This window comes from Caloenas nicobarica, chromosome 13 (assembly GCF_036013445.1).
Source record: "Caloenas nicobarica isolate bCalNic1 chromosome 13, bCalNic1.hap1, whole genome shotgun sequence".
NCBI classification, from domain to species: domain Eukaryota; kingdom Metazoa; phylum Chordata; class Aves; order Columbiformes; family Columbidae; genus Caloenas; species Caloenas nicobarica.
This window is the reverse complement of record NC_088257.1, coordinates 5,143,685-5,164,834: the sequence shown is the minus strand read 5'-3', so window position 1 is coordinate 5,164,834 and position 21,150 is coordinate 5,143,685. Positions and strand designations below refer to the sequence as shown.

Below are 21,150 nucleotides of genomic sequence, written 5' to 3'. Positions count from 1 at the left end.
ATGAGGTCTCCTCTCAGGCTCCTCCAGGCTGAATAAACCAAGTGACTTTAGCCGCTCCTCATACGGCTTCCGCTCCAAACCCTTCACCAGCTTCATAGCCCTCTTATGGACACTCTCTAGTAGCTTAATATCCCTTCTGTCCTGTGGCATCCAGAATTGCACACAGTGCTGCAGGTGAGGCCGCACCAGTGCAGAGCAGAGGGCAGTGACAGCGGAGCCACCCCAGCGACAGCGGAGCCACCTCAGCGACAGCGGAGCCACCCCAGTGACAGCGGAGCCACCCCAGTGACAGCGGAGCCACCCCAGCGACAGCGGAGCCTCCGTAGTGACAGCGGAGCCACCCCAGTGACAGCGGAGCCACCCCAGCGACAGCGGAGCCACCCCAGCGACAGCGGAGCCTCCGTAGTGACAGCGGAGCCACCCCAGTGACAGCGGAGCCACCCCAGTGACAGCGGAGCCACCCCAGTGACAGCGGAGCCTCCGTAGTGACAGCGGAGCCACCCCAGTGACAGCGGAGCCACCCCAGTGACAGCGGAGCCTCCGTAGTGACAGCGGAACCACCCCAGTGAGAGCGGAGCCACCCCAGTGACAGCGGAACCACCCCAGTGACAGCGGAACCACCCCAGTGACAGCGGAGCCTCCGTAGTGACAGCGGAGCCTCCCCAGTGAGAGCGGAGCCACCTCAGTGACAGCGGAGCCTCCGCAGTGAGAGCGGAGCCACCTCAGCGACAGCGGAGCCTCCGTAGTGACAGCGGAGCCACCCCAGTGAGAGCGGAGCCACCTCAGTGAGAGCGGAGCCACCCCAGCGACAGCGGAGCCTCCGCAGCGCCCGCCCCGCGCTGTCCCCGCCCCTCCCCGCCCCGGGGCTCTCCGGGCGGCGCAGCGGCGCCCCCTAGCGGCGGCGGGCGGGGCCGCTGCCCGCAGCCCGGCATGGAGCAGGACGAGGGGGCTGCGGGAGGCGCGGAGCAGCGGCGGTCCCGCCGCCGGCCCGGGGCCGAGCGCTCCCCCAGCCCCAGCCGCCTGGACGTGAGCTCCAGCCGCTTCGACCCGCTGCTGGCGCTGTACTCCGCCAGCACGCCGCTGCCCTTCCCCGCCGCGCCCTGCTTCAACAACCTCGCCGAGTACGAGAGCTTCCAGCGCGGCCTGCTCCGCCCGCGCGGCCGCCGCTCCGCTCCGTCCCGCCGCGGCCCATCCGCCGCCCGCGCCGCCCGCCGCGGCCCGCCCGCCGCCGACCCCGAGCGCATCCAGCGCCTCCGCAGCCTCATGGTCAACGCGGGCCCCGAGCAGGAGGCGGCCCAGGGCGGAGCGGCCGCCAGGCGCCGGCGGGCGCCGCGCAACGTCCTCACCAGGATGCCCCGTAAGGGCGCGGGCGGAGGGAGCGCGGTCCTGCGGGTGAAGGGGCGGGTGAGGCGGCGGGTTGAGAGCGGCTGGGGTGGGGAAGGGGCGTGAGGTGGGGCTGCATAAGGGCTGAGGCGGCAGCCTGGGGGGGCGGGGGGGCGTGGACAGGAGGCTGTGGGACCCGGGCTGGGCTGGGATGTGGCCGAAGGTGTGGAGCGGGATGGAGCTTGGGGGAGTTCGGAGGTTTGAAAGGAGCTGAAGGAAGCAGTTGAGTGACAGCGGGGTGTGTGTGGGTGGAGAGGGGGGAAATGATGAAGTTTGGGTGGAGAATGGTGCGTGTGTGCTGGGTGAAAGGCGGGGGACTGTGTCCAGAAATGGGGAACGGTGCGTTCGCAGAGCTGATTACTCAGAGATGACACCGGTTTGTTACGGCGATGTCCTCCGTTGTTTCGTTAATTACATTTATCCTCTTGATTTCACGGTAAAAAGAATGAGAAACTGCCGTGCTTTGAATAGTACTCTTTTTAAACCAGGAACGGGCTTTGAGTCCGTGCAGCTCATGGTGTGAACTGTGGAGTTGTCACACGCAGGGACAGGAGTTGGACCCGATGATCCTTGTGGGTCCCTTCCAACTCGGGACATTCTGTGATTCTAAGTTGTAAATTACCGCAGCATGAGTCTGTAACACACTGCTATATCTTGGTTACTAACTGTACAACCTGGGGGCATAAATACAGCCCTGGCATTTCTAATAACGTGGTGACAGAACAGTGGGTTGAGGTGGGAGGCAGCCGTGATGCTGCTAAATTCATCGTCTGTGATGATGATACAAGTTTCTTGTGTACACTCAGGGTGAGAGCCCCTAAACATTAAAGGGTGCAACTTGTGCACCTACACCAAGAGCCAAACGGCATTGCTATCAAGTGAAATACAACTTCAGTGCATTTAATTAAAATACAGAGCTTTTATTGGAATCAAAGTATCTCTTCTAATCACCAGCATCACCCTACTGTTCTTTTTATAAAAAGGCAAAGCCCAAGGTATTCAGTTCTGAATGCCCAACACAGAACGTTTTTCATGCTTAGACACCAAAACAATATATGCCTTGCCATAGGTTCTGCATGATCCTAAACATCACGTCAACTTAATGTTCTGCACAAATGCAGAGGTTCTCTTGGTGTAAGATTTCCAAAATAGTTAACCTTAAATATTTATTTAGGATCTTAGTACAAAGAATCTGTATTTAGATTGCTATGATGGAAATTGAAAAAAAAACCCCAAAACTCTGTAAAAATTAACTTTAGTGGTGGCCTAGCAAATAAATTACATGCTTCCATTAAGAGCATGTATTTAGTATTCTGACATCTAAGGCTGGACAGCGTGGACTTTGAAGAAGACAGGCACAACTGACATAAAAAGTGCTATCCAGCAGTCTGGAGAGTTTTAATAACAATTTATAGCCAAAACTGTGTGGTTTTGGTGTAAGTAGGGGGCCTGTCTGCATAGCAGGTGGGCCAGCGTTTGAAGCTTGGATTCTAGGGCCGTAACCACCTCTGAAAATAAGTGTAACACGTGGTTTACTGCGTCACACTGTCGTGACGCTGTGCTCCCAGGTAGCTGTGACAAGATACGACGTGCTCCTTAAATTTAGTCTGTTAACATGTAAAATGGAGCCAGAATCTTGCCTGTCGTGAGTGTGATTTCAGTAGCCATGAAAGTGCAAAGGAAGCTGCTTTAGCAGTGCCTGGTTTGGATCAGTTCAGGAGAAGCTATTTCTAATTACTTTGCATTTACCAGAGAGCAGAGAACTCACGCAAGCAGTTACCACAGAGAAGTTAGAAAGGCGTTTGATAGTGTTCTGAGTTATTTCAACTGTTCTGACTTGCTTTGCTTTAATGTTGCTTCTTAATAAAGTCTACCCTAAGGACAGGGACTTGAACTTAACCAGAGTTTGGATCTTTATTTTCTCCTTCCTGGGGTACTTGCCTCTGGCTTACAGTAGCTTTTTAGCCATCTTCAGAATCCTGGTATTAAGCATGTGCTTATTTTTTACAAATAGGGTTGGATTTCGAGTACAACACCAACTAGGTAACTTTTCCCTATGGATTGAAAATGTATTAATTCTGGTACTTAACATCATCGAAAGCCACAGGCAAATCTAGCTGCTTGCAGACCTTGGTCATTACAAGCTTTGATGCTTGCAGAAGAGATATGTTGCAAAATTAAATTCTTTGCGTTGCCGGTTTTATTTTTTCCTGAGAAGCGGAGATCAGATTGCTGAAAGGTTTTTGGATGGTGTGTTTTGCCCTTTTAATCAGGTGAAGTTGGACGTTTGCCCTGGCGAACTGGAACTTTACGCAGCAAGGAAAAGCGGGAAGAGCACGGATGGTCTAGATGTGGTAGAGCTGGAATGTAGTGTTTTCCACCAAGCTTAATGGGGCGCCGACAAGCAAAGGCATAGTCGGAAATAAAGATTGTACTTGGATTTTATAAGAAGTCGTAGAAAAAGTTCCTATGTAAAAGGAACATCGGAATCTAAAATCTAAAAAAAACCCTGGATCTAAAATTTTTAAAAAGCTAAAACTAAAACAATCCCATAAATTCCAGGTTGGTGAGAAAAAATACTGTTATCTGATTAAAAGCATCAATCTGATGCAGTGATGGTGTCATCTGTGGTTCCCGTGATGGGCCTGTGAATTCAGAACAGAAGTTTGCTTATGCCCTGTGTGAAAGTAATTTTCTCCAGCTACCTGGCCGGAGAGAGCTGGCATGAAGACAATGAATCTCAGAAAATAAACATGATTAGGTTAATTCAGAGGAAACTGCTTTAGATTCCCCTGCTGTGCCTAAGAATTACCATGCAGCCAAATACTGCAGGTCAGCTGTCACACGGTAACATTTTATACTCACAGGATGCATTTTCTAGCATGTAAATCAAACCTTGAATACGTAGTCCCTGAAGCACAAGGTGAGAGGTCATCTCCGACTTGGATATTTTCATCAATCTGAAGAACCGTGTGCGATTTGAGAACGGTGCTTCCCCCTGACCCACAGTCGGAATTGCACAGCAATCCTGCAGCTGCGTTTGCACAAGCAGACAGGTACCTGTAATTTATCACTGGAACAGCTTCACCATGGCACGCATGGAAATTCTAAAGTAAAAATATCTACCCCTCTAGGTAATTTCCACTTGCAAAGATTTATAGTGTGTAGATAAAGCTTGTGTTTGCCAGGTATGTTGTATGCTTTACTGAATTCCTTTGGTTTTGCCCCAACTAAAAGCACTATTGTTCTGCAGTTCAGCATGGTTTCCTTAGTGGCTGCTGCTTATAGTAATTTTATTTTTTTGCCAACGACGTGTACATCATTGAAGGATGGAGACTTGTATGTCTTTGAAGGATGTTCAGCTGTCTGCTGAAAGTTTTAGCTGAAACAATACATTTTCATCAACTTAAACTGATCCAACTTTGAGTCATCTGTTGCTTCAGAAATCTTGTAAAGAAAAGGAACACGTCTGAGACAACACCTTAACAGATCATAACTCACCTGAGGTAGCCTTAACTAGGCATTTGTCTTCTCTGCAAAACTCTGATTTTGTGAGCTTTCTGTTCCCTCTGAACCACTTTTATTTAAGATTAGCATTACTTAGTATGTTTTCGAAATGTAGCAAAAAGATTTTCAGCCACGGCTGATTTCTGTGGGTTATGTCAAGTGAAACCTTCATATTCGGTGAAGTCATTTCTGTCCTCACAGTAAGGAGAGTTTTGGTTGTCTAGTAATTACAACTGCAGTGTGTTACAGTGCTCTGGGGCTTCTCGTTTCCTTTGCTGTGAAGACAAGTGGTGTACCAAGATCTGCTGTACTTCTACGTAAAGTAGATTTCTACATGTAATATATGTATATATCTATATCTCTGTATTTTGTTGCAGATGGGTGACGTTCTCTTTCTGTTTCAGTCCACGAAGGCAGCCCACTGGGGGAGCTTCATCGCTGTGTCCGAGATGGTGTAAAAATCAATGTCCACATCCGCACTTTCAAAGGTCTTCGAGGAGTCTGCACAGGATTTTTGGTTGCATTCGACAAATTCTGGAATATGGTAATTATTGTTCCACCCATTGATTTGTAATGGCTATTTTGAAAGCTTGAAATTTGCAACAGGTTTAAGCAAACTATGTTTTGAGAAGGTGAATGTGGTAGTGAGGTTCATAAAGCTGATTTGCTCTGGCACTGAGCGCAGGGTTTCAGACTTAAGTGATGGTTGGTGCTGGGTTAGTACGTCCGAGAAGTGCCTGGCCATCTTAGAGAGGTTTTAGGTGAGAGAGCAGCTTTGAGGTGTTCCCAACAGCTCTAAAGGTTTTGTATAAGAACTCAGGAAGGTGGAATATGAGGAATATCAGAAGCTTCCAAAGCTTTCTCTGCAAAACCCAATGTTCTTATAGTGGTAGTCACTTCTCTGTGTTCTTTCACTACCACATCACTGGGATGTCAGTGGCAGAAGCTTTTCCCTGTGTTCTACCTCATGCAGATCTTAAAGACAGTGGATGGGAAAGCAGCTATGAAATACTTGTGAGCCTGGGGCTGTGAAAAGTTTGGAAATAGGTGACGGGGGGAAAGGATTTTGCTGGCAAAGCTCAGAAAGATTTTGCGAGTAATACAGAATGGATGTTAGCCTTTGCTGTTGCTTGTACACCTCAGTATAACTTAGATGATTAAGAAGCCATGTCCAAAGCACAGCTTGTTCCTAGGATGGATTTTCTCTCAGAGAGAGCATAATTTCATAATGCTATGACACAAAGCTGCTCCAAAGCTTCTTCATATTTTCTTTTAATTTGGACCTTTTGGTTTCTTTTATCTTCTAGGCCCTGACAGATGTGGATGAGACATACAGGAAACCAGTAATGGGCAAAGCTTTCTACGCAGAACCTCAGCTCACACTAACCCGGGTAGGTGACCATCTCCAGTTTTCGTCTTTTTTTTTAGGATCTCCTTTTTCAAAGTATTAAAAGGGGTACATTGATTGGAAAGCTATATTTACATTTGAAGTATTTTACCTCCTTTTATTACAGGTGACTCTAAAATGACTTGAATGGTGGGGGAGGAAACAGTTTTCTGACCTTTTTGAAAGTATTTTCGCCATAGTTCAGTGTGAGAGAAGTTCCCCTTTAGAGTTTCTAATCTTCAATCACAGTTGCTGCTACTGCTTAGTGCAATAAGCTGATCTTCTGTAAGCTCATTCTGTGGGTTTTGATTTATTTGTGCTCTGCATTTTTTGCACCTGGGACTGATCTTGTCCACATTTGTCCTGCCATGTGATTTGGCAGCACATAACATAGTAATGTTCATGGAACAACAGTCTCCTGTCTCCAGTCAACGAAACCATACGTCTGTTCGGTCACTTCTGGTCTAGGTACTATGAAGCCCAAGATTCTGCATGTTGCTGCAAAGCAAGACACTCTCTAGGATCCAGCTGCAAAAAAAAATATATTTATGAAGTTGAGAACTGAAGAGATGATAGATGAACTTCTGAACAATGAAGGGAAAAAAAAAGTGACAGGGCTGTGCCTGTTGAATGGCATCGCTCTGGGCCTTTCGAACATCAGAGAGGCATCACAAAGACGCAGTTTCATTGTGAGGAATTTGCTTTCAAATTCCTGTCATTTAAATGTATTTTCTGATAGATCCCACCCTTCCTTTTTTAAAGATGAGTTAAGAGTAATCGAGTTGTCATTGTTTCTTTAGCCCACCCTCACAGGGTCTGGCTTTCCATCCTGTTGCTGGGAAGAGACAGGCTAACCGAGAATCCTTTTCGCTTGTCAGTATTTCATAAAAACTTGCCTGCTGACAGAGTCAAAGCAGTTTCTTTTCCAGTTTTGCCACCATGTATTCTTAGATTAATGAGTTCATTCAGTGCTTTGGATTTGCTGCTCTTGCTTTTATTATTTTTCTATTGGTTTTAGTCTGCTCATCTCCTGGAATGCCCAAACAGCCTCTTTTAGTTTGTTTTGGGGAACACAAAAGGTCCACCATTTTTTCAGTATACGCTCTTTACTGATGGAGGCCCCTTATCTTGGGGATTCATGTCCTGCCTAAGGACAGAAGGACGGAAATCTCTCTAATAATATCTGACAACATTACAAGAACATTGGGAAAAGTGAGCTAATGGAGGAACTTGGTCACTTTCTGTTGTTCCTGACCAAACTTAAATGCTACTGCACGTCTGAATTGCTCCCCAAATTAAGTTCCTTGGTGTTCACATGAAGACACTCACGTGCATGCAGGAGATCCATCACCTTATGTCACGGCTTGACTTTGACAAGAAAATATAGTATTTATTGCTGGGAAAGATTTTTCACTAATTGTGTATTGTGAGCTCTGATTTGGGATTGCATACACAAATACCATGTGGAAATGCCAAATAAGCAGCCTCTCATGTTTTATGAATGTGGTCACAAACACAAATGTTCTTTTACAGCTGTTTGACAGACTCAAGCTGCAGGAGTCCTCAGTCAAGAAGGGCGCTGACTCAAAGACTGTCTCTGAGGAGCTGGCCCTGACAAATGACTCTCAGACGCTTGGACGGAAAGTTGGATCAGGACGAGGGAAAGCGGAAGATGAGCGTGAGAAACAGAAACGCTCGGGCAGAGCTGGAGAAAAGAAGATGCCAGGTGACAGTTTGCATCTGGCTGCCACAGGTGAAGCTGATGTGGGCAGCGGGACTGCCCACGCAGAGGGGGCCAGCGCTGGCGGTGCCCGTGCAAGAAGCCAGTCACGGAGAAAAAGGCGGCCCAAAGTGGATTATCAACAGGTGTTCACACGTCACATAAACCAGATTTTTATTCGAGGAGAGAATGTCTTGCTTGTCCATTTAGCACATTGACTTGGCTGAGCCTTTGTCAGTGTATTTGTTTGATAGCATGAATTGCGGCTGCAGCTCTCATTTAGCGTTCTCATTAATTATGACGGTACTGTAACTGGTTTCCTGTTGCCATAACAAGGTAGGGGAAATAATTCTAACTGGAGCATCCTGAGCTGGATGCCAAAGCAGCCTCCTTAACTCTCTGTTGGGGATCTCAGGATGAGGTCAGCAAGGCAGTTGTTTCTGGGAGATGAGGGAGGTAAGCACAGATCCCACTGCTCCTGAAAAAGATGCGAACTGGAGAGGGTCGGAAGAGAATTTTGATGTACTTAGTTATAGGATCTAATTGTGGCACACACATAAGGAGCTTAAGATTAGATCTCTATGAATCACAAATGCTTTTTTGCATGTTCTGAATAATCTCAAGAGAAGATTGCTAATGAAACCAACGGTTTATCTGCAGTTGTTACATGGATGTGTTATTTTCCAGACATAATTGTGACAGTCATTTTGAGACAGTCTATAAAAAGGTGGAGTGACATACTACTGATGGCTGTTAGCCTCTTTGCCATAGGGAGCTCTGTAATGCCCTGTGTGACCTCTTGATTGAAAACTGCTCTTTTTCTGTGAACGATGACAAGACTTTAATTTATTTTCAATATCAAAGCTTAGGCTTCTGTCTGCAAAGCTGTGCTTTAGCCCTGTGTCACCAGCAAGCAACTAATGTAGCTGATCCAGGGACCTCCATATTTGGAGTTTATCTGGGAATGTTGTGGATGCAGATGGAAAATTGTACTTTTATATTCCAGCCATTCGCTATTTAGTGTGACAGTGAAGTTTGCAAAGATGTAGTTATTTCTCCTCAGATTTAAGTGTTCATGCTGAGCACAACTGTACTATATCTAAGCGCCTTTTAAGTCCCCTCTGTTGAAACTAGAGGTGCTGTGTCTCCAGCGATTCTCATGGAGCAGAAATCTTCATGGGTCTTTCCTATCCGTATGAATGATGCATCATCTAATTCCAGTTGAACTGAGCTTTGGAGGTGTGCCTAGAAATGTTTTGAAGTATAAAAGTCAAACTCAGCTCATCAGTGGTTTTATTCTAGCAAGGTTGTTAAGCTACGGTAGATCAAGCCAGGCTTCTGCAGCTATAAACTGCTTTCCAAGAGCTACATGCAGAAATTTGAGGGTAAATGAAACTGTTCTGTTATCTAGTCTGTTCCCCTACTTGCCAAAGAACACTAGATTTCACAGTGCTATTCCTGTTTTCATCTCAACTACCTTATGCTTTGCAGCAGCTCCATGTGTTTAAGATGAAGTTGGGAAATTGCCAGGGTAATGGTCAGGTCTGACAATGGGTAGAACAACTTTTTAGTGCCTTGTAGCAGGTCTTGTATTGTGTATAGAGGTCGTAAGTCCTCAAACTTAAGTGACTGTACTCTCAATGACGTATATTTCTGTCGCTGCAAATGCAGCGTACTGGTACTGCTTGCTTGTCGTTAGGGGTATGTCTGGTGCTCCAGTGAATTACAGAAATCATTTAGCAGGAGTTTCTGGACACACAAAGCAGCTGGATGCCTCTAGGGGAGCCTGAAACTTTTATGTCAGTGTTTCAGATGACGTGGGGCTTGGATGGCTGATCAGCTGAGCTGCAAACCCAGATTCAGCCTGGGACAGAAATGCCTCAGAAGAAAAGTACTGTTGACACAAATCAGTTTCATCAAGAGTGGAAAAAAAATAAAGAAAAGGGGGAAAAAAAAGGAAATAATATCTACAGAATATCTACAGTTTCTTACAATGCATAGCCTTATTGCTATAATCCCTTCCTACTATCAACTGAGACTGAAAAGATTCTTCTCTTGAAGGTTCTCGTTTCCTCTCCTTTTTTTCTTTTCCCGTCTCCTGTCAGTACTTTGTCTCCTGAGGACGTTCTAAACTCTGGTTTAGGAAGATCGTTCTTGTATTCACCCCTAGTTATCCTGGCTTTCTGAACCTTTCCTGCTTGGCTTTCCATGTGGTTGCCAACTGTCCAGAACCCTCACAAATTATTAGAAATGTGTAAAGCTAGAAACAAGGGGCTTATATTTCTCAGCAGCTTTTATTGCAAGTGACTGTTTTTCTTCTTTGTTTGTGGGCTGTTTTTTCCCTTCTGCTTTCTGACTGGTTTGGTTTTATTTCATCTGCCTGGGATAACTATCTCTGCCTCTTCCACTCATGCCAAAGGCTCCTGGGTTTTACACCTCTCCTCTTTCCTTCATACTTGACCAAAGGGTGTCAAATCTCCACTCAGACCTATGTACTATGACATCTAATTGAATTCGTGCTTTTCTTTACCTCATATTCTTGATCCTCTTTGTCGGCCTAGTTCATACTGCCTTGGGCATTAAATAAGATATAACCACCATGAGTGTTCTTGTGGCTGTACTGCTGTGCTCTTCCCTTGTCAGTTGACCGCCAAGTTCTCAGGTCTTACTGGAAGTCTCAGTGTTTCCTTTCATCAGAAGTTCTTCTCTTGCAGGTGTTTGTTGCTTCACATCTACGAGTTTCTTTTTTTATGTTTTATGAAAAATTCTGGTGCTTAGACTTGCATTTGTGCCTTGATTTTTATGTCATCACTGACCTGTTCTTCCAAAATCATCACTTCAATCAACAAACCTCGTTAAGAACTAGACAGTTTGTCTACTTTTTTTGCTCTACCTCATTATTAAACTGTTCCTCCTCGATTGTCTTTTTTTCAGTTGGTTAAAATTCTCTCTTCCAATTTAGATTTAATGGCTTATCTGGTGGTTCTTCCTTTTTTTCCTGCTTCCGTATCCATCTCTCATTATTTTCAAGCTGCTTCCTAAATACAGCCTCTTCCACAACTTCAGATCTTCCGAAGGGTCTTTTTTTTCCCTACTTTCTGTCTTCTAAAGCCCATTATCAAAATGCTTTTTAATGAATTTTGTCTCTTTCAAGCATAGCATTTGTGATTTTTGTCTTTTTCAAGCATCATGACTGTGGCTAAGCAAGTGATCCTGTATGTGTGTTGTCGCTTGCATGGTGAATACTTCAGATAAAGTTGCTCTTTGAATAAAATTGAATGTGATGTTCTGAAATGAAGTCTTCTACCTCACTTAAGTATTCATGTAAATCTGTTTGGTTTTGTTTGGTTTTGGTTGTTGTGAGGTTTTTGTTTGGTTGGTTTTTTTTAAAGAAAACAATCCTTGGAAACAAATCAGGTCTGTGAGTTTTTTTATTGTTTCTGGTTATTTCTTCCCATGCTCTTCCTTTGCCAAACTCAGCGTAAAATCCAGGTTCTTTGTTCAAAAAGCTGGCTGCTCCGGGCTGTTCCTCTGCTGCCGCGGTGTCACAAAGATGCTGTGAGCACAGACACCTGAAGTCGTTACGCTAAAGAATGAAGAGTAGGAGCAAGAGACACTTGTAGAAACAGGGAGCTATGTGAGAGTGCAAGAGCGATGGACCAAGTACAAGAATTCTCTGGAGAGGATGCACCTACTGGTTGCAAACTGTCCAGTATTTCTAGGACATTGTTCAGCCTGGTGCTCAGTGGTGATTCCTGAAGTGTGTTTATGGTGAGACACCAAATTACTGCGAGGAGCAAAGTTTGCTGAACTACTTTGGAAGAAGCGTTGTGATAATGTGAGAGCTTCTCAGGATCATTTCTAAGATAGCAGGTGAATGTGAAACTTATGAAATGTCACGATGGCAGCTGCCGAAACGATGTAATGCAGTAGTCTTGGAATGTGATGTCACAGACGTATCTCACGGTGTCATCACGTATCTTTTCTTTGCCAGCGCAGCTCAGTAGGGAGCCAAGTCTCGTGGTTGCTCTAAGAGTGACAATTTTCTTTATATGGTGGTAAAACTCTAGAGACCTTTGCAGATAGTCTGGATGGGGTTTTCATTATCGAATACTTCTTAAGCAGGGCTGTCGTAGTAGAGTAGAACAGGCCAAAGGAAAAAAGAGCTTGTAGAAAGTGTGGGTTTAGTTCCTTCTCTCAACTCACTGGTCCAGCTTGTTAATTGCCTGAAAGTTTGTTTTGTTTGTTGGTTTGTTTTTTCTGACCTAAAGACAGATACTTAGCATGTCCTCACCAGGTGATTGCTGAAATAGTCGGTGAGTGCTGTTTTCCATCTGCTTCTTGTCCTTCAGTTTCTGGATTTGTTATTTCTGATGCAGTTTTCCTCTGCATCATTTGGAAGCAGGACAAGGTTTCTCAGCAGGAGCAGGCTTCACTGCCCACTGTTGTTTTCCCCTCCCTAAGGAATGTTACCGTGTTGCATCCAGATAGCCTTTGGCTATTCTTTATTTTCATGCTGTTCTCTGCAGACTTTAGGAACTATTTGTTCAGAAGAACAATTTATCGTGGATCAGCTGGAGCAAACTTTTTTAAAATACATTTTTTTAAACTTGCTTTCCTTCCCACAGTGCTAGGTCTTCCTAGTTTGCTGTTGCAGTCACCCACTTACACCTCCGAATCACCGTGGGCGAAGAAGCATCCAGGAGAAAAGAAACAGAGAAAAAACATATCTTATTTCTGTTGAATTTGACATTCTGCCCAACATGCTGCCCACACTTTTTATTCCTTACTGTCACTGACCTAAATGCAACAGGTGGAAACTGGTTTCATCCAGAATCTTGAAAGACGGTGGAAAAGCAGCAGGGACAGCAACCTGTGAAAACACTCTGAGTTTCTGAGGATGTTTATCTCCAGGTAAAGTTCCTGTCTTTGATTAAATAGATCAGGATTATAACCACTATCTCAAACTGCAAGCTCTGCAACTGGATAAAATGGGAAGGCCCAGCACTACACCCTGTCAGAGGCAGCGCGGCAGCAACGGTGCAGTGATCCCTTCAGCCAGGCAAGCGCTTTCCTGAGTTCTATTTGATGTCTTCCTCAAAGCGTTACTGCAAAATACCGTGAGTTAGTAGGTAGATGTTTTCTCTCCTGCCTGCATTGCAAAGCGTAAAACATAAATGCCGCAGTACATATCTTATGTAGCCCAGAACTATTTCAGTTCATGCTTTCGCTTCTTGACATTTGGCTTAAAAATGTGAAGATTGTACTACAGCAATCCTGAGACCGTCTTTGCTAAAATGTTGTGAAAGGCTAGCGCTTACTAGAAATGATATTTGAAAACTAAGGGATTGCAGAATTTGTGGAATTCTTACTGTAATTAAGGGATTGCAAACCGAAAATATCTATTCCTGGGGATATTATCAAGATGCACAAATAGAAATGCATGAAGCCACAACTGGAAGAAGAGAGGATAAATAAATACTTTCCTTCTAGTGAAGGAAAATTCTCTAGAGCGAGGTACTAATTTCAAAGCTAATCCTCTCCATTTCGAGGTTTCATGGTAGGTGGGCCTGAACAGGCCCAAACTCAAAGCAAATTAAGCACACACAAAAAACAGAGCTCAAAGAGATGCGGCTCGTTTTCCAGCCTTGAGTATCAACAGTGTAACCTTACAATGCGAGTTTCTAGAGAAGCAACTCCAGTTTACAGTCCTAATGTCTACGGCAGTAGCTCCACGCAGTTTTCTTGGCGTTATTATCCTCTCCCATAAGAAGATGACAAATACAAGGATCTGTGATGTGCTGGCCTGTGTTACCTTTTTCAAGACTCTGTGGGGTCCATGGTGAGATCTGACCAGGTGGACAAAGGAAGATGGGTGGCCAGTTGCAATAGGAACTCAAGGAGAGAGACATAAAATCTTAGTAATATCCTTCTAGCTAATGAGCTAGAAATCTGGTAATGGAGGATGGAGTCCAAGCTGAGCTTCATTTTTTAATTTACCAAAAATATTAATACACTGGTAGGGTATACTTGGACCAAAAGATAAGAATGCACTCGTTTCATTTAGAAACTTCCATTTGGTCAGGCTTTTCCAGCAGTGCCTGTGTCTCACCTTCAGATAAACATTATTAAAACTTTTCCTTGGAAGTACCGTGCTGTTCATGTAGCTGGTAATGCGCATTTCATATCTAAAAGGTGTTTTCAAGAGCCGCTGTCATTAGAAGCAAACACCCGTTTTCAGGAGGTTGCATGGCTTTTCTTCCATTCTGACTCTATAACCCAATCTGCAATTGGGAACAGCTGGATGCAAGTAAAGCAGTTAAAATTTTCTGGGAAAGAAAAACATTTTCAAAAATCACAGCTTTTTCTGTCAGATGTTGCTGATGTATCATCAGGAAAAAGCATCAATTATTAAACGGTAGAAATGTTGTGGAGAAAAACTTTACTATTTAAGAGCATCCTTTGCTGCCATCTTTTTTACCCATCAGCAGCCTGGGCGGAAAACAAGATGAGGCCGCTTGGGAGGAGCTGTGCAGGGCAGCCGGCCGGTCCCTGCCCCAGCAATGCGCTTGATGAAGGCTTTTGTTGATGGAAAGAAAGATGTGCGTGATATACTGTAAGTATAACATGTACCTCTCTGTACACCTTCCCAACTATAGGCTTTGATGGCATGAGGAAAGTGAGGAAGAAGCCAAGGAAAAGGAGGAATTACTGTGCTCAGTGACAGCTCCTTGCAATGGGAGGTTGCTTTCTAGCCTGGACACGCGATTTTGCCGGCCGTGGGCAGCGGTGCTGTGTAGGTGAAGGGGGGTACAGAGGCAGTTCTTGAGGGCAGCCTGTGTCACGTTGTGTTTCACAGCACGTGAATTGCGCCCCGAGAGTCTCCGCCAGACTCCCTCCCTAATCACTGGCACGCTTGATCCTGCCTGTAAAATTTTGCAGCGGAAACCCAGTGGGAGAAAAAACAAGTAAGCAAATTTCGCCTTTTGAGGCAGGGCTGGTAGGAGGCTCGGTTATCCTTGTCAGCTTCCTGGGGGTGCGGGAGAGAGGACTGCTTCAGTGGAGGAAAATCAGAGATGGCTTGTGTCATCATGTTTACAAGTCCTTTCAGATGTCACTGTAAGTGCTCTTGCTCTTAGCTGGTAGAAGCGAAGGCCTGTCAGGGAAGGAAAATGCCTTCTGATGTTCCTGGATAACTATTTTATTAGCTGCTAGCTTCATAGTGTACACTTGGATGACTTAGCTGAAGAAAATTAGTACACCTGAGACTTTCAGTCAGTCTTGTATTCACTTAGAATGAAAAGTAGTTTGATCAGTTTGTATAAAAACATATCCACCCTTTTTTCCTCTCAAAAGATCAGTGCTCTCCCTCAGGAAAGAAATGAAAGCTGTTCCTGCGCCTATAGCGATGGCTTCTGATTTCCAGTGCTTCAGTGAAAAGTGCAGCTGTGTCATTGTATGTTCGGTGTGACAGATCATTCTGAGATGAGAAAATGAGAGAGGTGTTTGGTTTCTTTAAAACTAAAGTGGGAATTACAAGGGGAGCGGTTGTGTTGACCTCCTTTCAAATGGTGCATGCATCCAGTGTAATCACATCGACTGCGACTTGTTAACCAATTAGTCGTCTATAAAACTTCCCTAATGAACCCAAGAGGAGCAGCATGACCTGCCAGACTGACAGGGGACTGGAAGTTGGGTGCTGACTAATTCTGATCTCTACTGCCACTCGCGAGGACGTGGGGAAGTGGTGAGTGCTACCCAAGTGCTAAGTATTGTTATTAAAACTATAATATGTCAGGTGACACAGATACATAGATCATCTGCCTCTTCAGGCACTTGACTGTTAGCCTGATGTCTTGGCGCGCTGAAAACGTGCGGGATATCAGGTACAATGATGCACTTCGGTCTTGAAATTACTTATGTCTTCAAGGTCAGATTTGGTGACTTCAATATCTGTTTCACAGCTGCAATACCATGTTTTGGTCAAAGGGTGATAAACGAGAGTGTAACTCATTTCTAAGTCCTTCTCTGTCTTCCTAAATACTCTTGTTTCTTAGGAAGCTGATGCTGCTATGAACATATTGAATAACACTGAATTTGCAATATTCCGCTTTCTAGATATAAATGTTTATATTTAAAAGTGCTAAGACTGCAATGCAATAAACATATCCATGTAACAGTTTGCTTGGAAGCATGTTTTTTGTGCTCGTTCAATATACTTGTGTCAGTGATGTAGCTGCTACTGCAGCAGTTGGGAGAGATGCCTGGATGTGGAGACCACTACGTTTGATGCCAGTGTCACATAATTTGGGGCAAACCAGTCATCTGTGTGTTCAGACGCATGTTAGTCTACTAAATAAGGATATCAATATACCTGTCTTAGAGGTGTGGGAAGGAAGTATCATGAGGTTTCTCAGTTAATGGACAGTGGGTGGAAACTGAAGAGCACACAGCAGCACCAGCTGGGTTGGATATTCTGATAACGTCGGTTCTGCTGAATGGAGCTGTCGCTTTTGTGAAGCTCTGGCAAGACAATTGCGTCTCGCACTATTTGTGTCCTTTACAAGCCTTGGCCGTGGGTGCAGCTTTCAACAGGAGAAGGTAATTGTTTGGATCCTGACGGCTGCTTTGAGGATCTTGCTCTGCCTGCCCCTGCCAGTGTCTCAGCACTTCTCTTCCTTATCTCTCCTTTCACATTTTGCAGCCTTTGACAAGTTTTAAAACAGGTATTTTTATGATAGCCACCAGTGTCACCCTCAAATCTCTTTTGTGTGCCAGTTGTCTCTGCTGGTCTCTAGTCAGCCGAAGTGTTTGAGACTGGGATCACACAGAATTTCCTCCCTCGGTTCTGCTGTTACCCAGCTCGGCTGTTCCTTCCCTCCAGCTGCTGGTTGTGCCGTTACAACCCGCTGCTGGGGCGGCTGTGCCCGCGAGGTCGCTTGCCCCGCGTCCCTGCCTGACGCTGAGGAAATGGGGCTGCACAGGTAAGGATGGGCTGGGGTACCCGTAGCAGCCCCAGCTGGCACCGCGCGAGAAGAATCATAGAATAGAATCGCAGAATCATTTCAGTTGGAAGAGACCCTCAGGATCATCGAGTCCAACTGTAACCTAACCTAAACTCTAGCACTAAAAGCTCACAGGCTGAACTGTAAAGAAATCACTCTGGGATCCTGCAATTTACGCAGATCCTTTTTAAAGGGTACTTTGGGAGAGTGAGTGGTTCCGATCCTGGTTATAGTTTAAATCTGGACTGTATGTGTAAAGACTGATCCGTGCCAGTTGCCCAGAGGCTTTTAGGCTGGATTTTGATGGTCTGGACTCCTCCGGGACATGGCTTCAAACCACACAGACCCTGTTCCTGTGACTGCTGCTCTGCAAGGGCCACAACAGAGGGAGGACCCAGGGCCGGTGCACCCTGTGGGGATCCCATCCCGGAGGGGATGGACGGGCACCGCGGTGGGCGCGAGATGCGCTTCTGTTCTGGGCGCAGGTCCTGTTCTCCAGGAAAGGACTGGGGAAATTTTCAGACGCTCTGCATTTCTCTCTTCCATGTGCACTAAATGCTCCAAAAAGCATTTTTCAAAGAATCCCCGATGCGTTCCAGCCCTTCAGGTTGCTCTTTCTTCACCTGGGAGTCTGTTGGCCGAATCCTCCCTTCGGGTTTGGGCAGCAGAGTGATGGAAATGCCAGGCGGACTCTTCCCAAGCCCGTGACTGGAAAACCCGCCGGTGCTGCAGGAACCGCGATGAATCAAGTGAACAGGAGGCCCCTTCCCTGGCCCTGACGGGAGAACTCGAAAAGCTGCCGCCCCGCCTTGTTGGCCGCTGAGCTCCCCACGAGGTGGCGGTAGGTGGAAGGGAAACCCCCGCGGGCGGGGGCGGCGGGACCAGCCGCTCGCCCTAAAAACGCCGCCCGGGGAACCTGCGCTGCCCCGTTGGGATGCGGAGGGGGTGGCCCTGCTCCTCACTGCGTGTCCTCCCCGTCCCACCCGTGTCTCTGGGAGCGGGTGGAGGTGACAGCGGGGCAGGCAGAAATCCCGGGTGGGTCCGTGGGGAGCTGTTACTGAGCTCCAGCCCAGGAGCGCGGGCGCCCAGCGGATGCTGCACCCGGGGCTTTGCTGTGCTGAGGTCGGGCCCTGGATGCCGCAGCCCTCATGTGAGTAGTTACGTGTTAGATCTCCGCAGAACGTGGCTTCCCACCTCAATAGGCTAAATCAAGTTCTCCCGTAATAATAGTTGTGATCTCATGGCTGAAGTCCCTGGGAAAGAGCCCTCATGTCCAGGCCAGGGGCTGACAACCGGAGATGGAGGCGGGAACTGGCCCAAAATTTGTCATTGTGTGTTGGCTTAGGGGCGTTCTCTGCAAACCGATTTCTGGATCTTGCACCAGAGCCTGCAAAGGGAACACCGGGGTTGGCGAAACATCCCCGGATTTGTCACAGGGGGGACGCAGGTGCAGACCTGAAGACCTCGCTGGGAGCAGCTCTCAGCAGAGGGGATGGTGACCGGGCTGGGCAGCAGGAGCGGCAGCACCCCTCTCACGGTGCCCGCTGAGTGTGGTCTGGGTGTGAAAGGAGCAGGAGTCCTGCGGCCGTTGGGGGTGATGACTCTGGCTGGAGAAACCGGCTGTGGGAGGAGAGCGGGAGTCGGTGCTGCTTGGTGCTGGGTGCGCCGGAACACAGCTGGAAGCAGCAAGCGTTGGCAGATGCTGCCCAGGTTGTAAAACAGGCAGGGATTTGTGTTCCGCGGGTATCCGTATCTCGTCATGTATTCACAGGCAGAAATCGTGTATCGTTTATGCTCAGTGATGCAGTGGAGTAAACCCTACAATGTGATGTGCTCTGAGAATACGTGATGGAGCTCTCTGTAAATGCACCAGCTTGAAGAAGGAAACCAGCCCTTTTCTGTCCGGCTCTTCTGGGGCACGAGGCTCGAGCACAATACGTTTTTCCCATCAGAGTGTGGTCAATGGAACAATCATATGTCGTGTAGATCAGGAAAAGGATGTGGGAGTTAGAGTGGAAAAACTGATACTATCGTGTGCATGGAGCAGCAGGAAGGATGGCAAACAGGATACCGGGCCGCACTCAGCAGAAAGAGCACAAGGCGATGCTGTGGCTGCAGAGGCTGGAGTCAGTACTGCGAACGTGGGAAAAGCTGGACCAGGAAGCTGAAAGTTACTGATCTGACACTCCCCTGCTGGGGAGAAGGGCTTTTCCTTGGTCCTTTTGGGGAAAAGCAAGCAAATGTTAGGCAACATCCCAAAGCTGTCAAAACAACTGGAGGAAAACTTATTTTTAGTAGCTTAGAGGTTCCAAAATGAGAACAGTGGGAAGCTGAAAAGAGGGGGGACTCTCAGCAGGACCTCCTTGTTTCCAGGACGTTTTGGGAGGCAGATCTAAACCCAGGGATAAAGAGGTTCAGGGCAGCGCTCAAGGGAGTGCGTTTCTGCCTCTCCTGCTGGCGGCTCTGACACCTTGTGAACGTGGCCGGGAGTGGGAACGTACCTGTCCTGTTGCTTTTTGGAAGTTATGGTTTTGGTGCAAATGCCATAGCAGGTTGTGCGATGGGAGAACACTCCGACAGTAACTCCTCCCGTGTCACTTGACGTTGTCTTCGGGGTGAATCAGGACTTTGGCAGGCTTGCAAAACTGTTTGTATGCGAGATGACAGTGGTTCCTGGCCTACAGTTAGATCTTGGTCAGGGGGTTGAGCTTCATGGCTAAAAACCACCTATGGAACTTGCACAGGCACATCTGAAGGTGGCTCGGGGCGGTTTGCAGCTTCGGCTGTTTCTGCAGCCCGGCCGGAGCTGCACAAGTGGGTGTGTGGGACGAGTCTGCAACTTGCCCTCTCGCGGCTGCCGTAAAAATGGAAGTGTTTAAATCTGAGAGCGAGGAAATTTGTCTGCCTTTGGAGGGCTGTCTCGCAGGGAAGAGGTCCCACGTGGAACAGGCTTTTTTCATAACGAGCTGTTAGGGTCCCGTGTTGTATGTGAGACAACTACTGACCTGGCCATGTTTGCTCCTCAAATTGCACGTGTTTGCAGTGTTTTGTAAACCAAGTGTTTAGAAATGAAATATCTGCAGTTGTGCAGCATGTGCTCATCCAAACACATGCAGGGGGTCACCCCATGGGGGCTCCTGGTCCCTTCTCACTGTGACATTGTGAGTGCTGATGGGGAATGTTGCAACATTGAAGTGAACCTGGGTGGTGGATTCAGGGTGCACTGAACCAGGTTGTTGATGTAACTTACCCTAAAACCAGCCCAATGGTGTGAATTGGTATCAACTCTATCAGTCTCTTCCAGCTCGATTGTGGCTCTCGGGGTGTTTGTTGTATCACAATAATGTTTGCATGTACGTAGCCTAGTTTACAAAACTGCCTTGCACTGGGGTTTTCCCGCCCTCCTCATGTGCTGACAGTTTTATACTGGTAAGATTGTGAGCATTAATTCATTCATTTTAAAAGCAGCCTTGTGTTTGTCATTCCTTGTTGGGTCAAAATGCTCTGAAGTCACCCATTCCTTAGCTTGCTGTTTTAATTAAAAACACAGACCCTTAAAAGGGGATTGTACTGTCTCCAGCTATTCAAGACGTGGCAAATGTTAGTGTAGCAGAGTGTGAATCGCTTGCCGAGAGCCATCCTCTGCCCCAGCCTCACATCTATTACCAAGGGTAAACTAATGAACAAAGAGCTGGCATTTGTCACAATATCCAGTGTGAGGGTTTTCAAAAAGCGCTGCAGGCTGATATGGAAAGATTGCAAGAGGCTGCAGCCCCGACCTCAATAAGGCTTCAAAGGAAGCTCCTGACAAGTTTTTTTGCAGTGCAAAAAAGAAATTCTCCTGGTAGCGTAGCAGCCAGCGCACTTTAAAAGCTAAAGCTACGTCAAGGCTTCTGCTGACTGGGTGGAAATGACATCTTTGTTTTGCATGTAAACACGGTTCGGTGATGTCTTTTTTGCTCTGTTAAAAAAGGAACTTGAGACGGACAAGATGAAGGTACCAGCTCACGCGAGCAGCCGGAGCCGCGCAGCGCCGGGGAAGGAGGAGCTGGGGAGCCAGAGCCAGGCTGGGACCAGCCCCTGCGCCCAAAGAGAGAGGGGACCCCCCTCTCCCAGGGGAAAAAAGGTGGAAACCAGAAACTCCTTGG

General features: G+C 46.8%; 1 protein-coding gene across 1 annotated transcript; it reads left to right on the top strand.

Moving 5' to 3' along the window:
* Nucleotides 1-928: 928 nt before the first annotated feature.
* On the top strand, nt 929-16,089 carry LSM11 (LSM11, U7 small nuclear RNA associated). The gene is made up of 4 exons (XM_065644399.1): nt 929-1,357; nt 5,295-5,434; nt 6,198-6,281; nt 7,811-16,089. Exons 1-4 carry the CDS (start codon nt 931-933, stop codon nt 8,213-8,215), a joined length of 1,056 nt encoding a protein of 351 aa, XP_065500471.1. The 5' UTR covers nt 929-930; the 3' UTR covers nt 8,216-16,089.
* The last annotated feature ends 5,061 nt before the right edge of the window (nt 16,090-21,150 follow it).

Bases quoted from the DNA above. Each gene is read 5' to 3' on its own strand.
- LSM11 (XM_065644399.1), top strand. From the start codon at position 931: ATGGAGCAGGACGAGGGGGCTGCGGGAGGCGCGGAGCAGCGGCGGTCC. The intron at 5,435-6,197 runs GTAATTATTGTT...TTTATCTTCTAG, and splicing joins TCGACAAATTCTGGAATATG to GCCCTGACAGATGTGGATGA. The intron at 6,282-7,810 runs GTAGGTGACCAT...GTTCTTTTACAG, and splicing joins CTCAGCTCACACTAACCCGG to CTGTTTGACAGACTCAAGCT.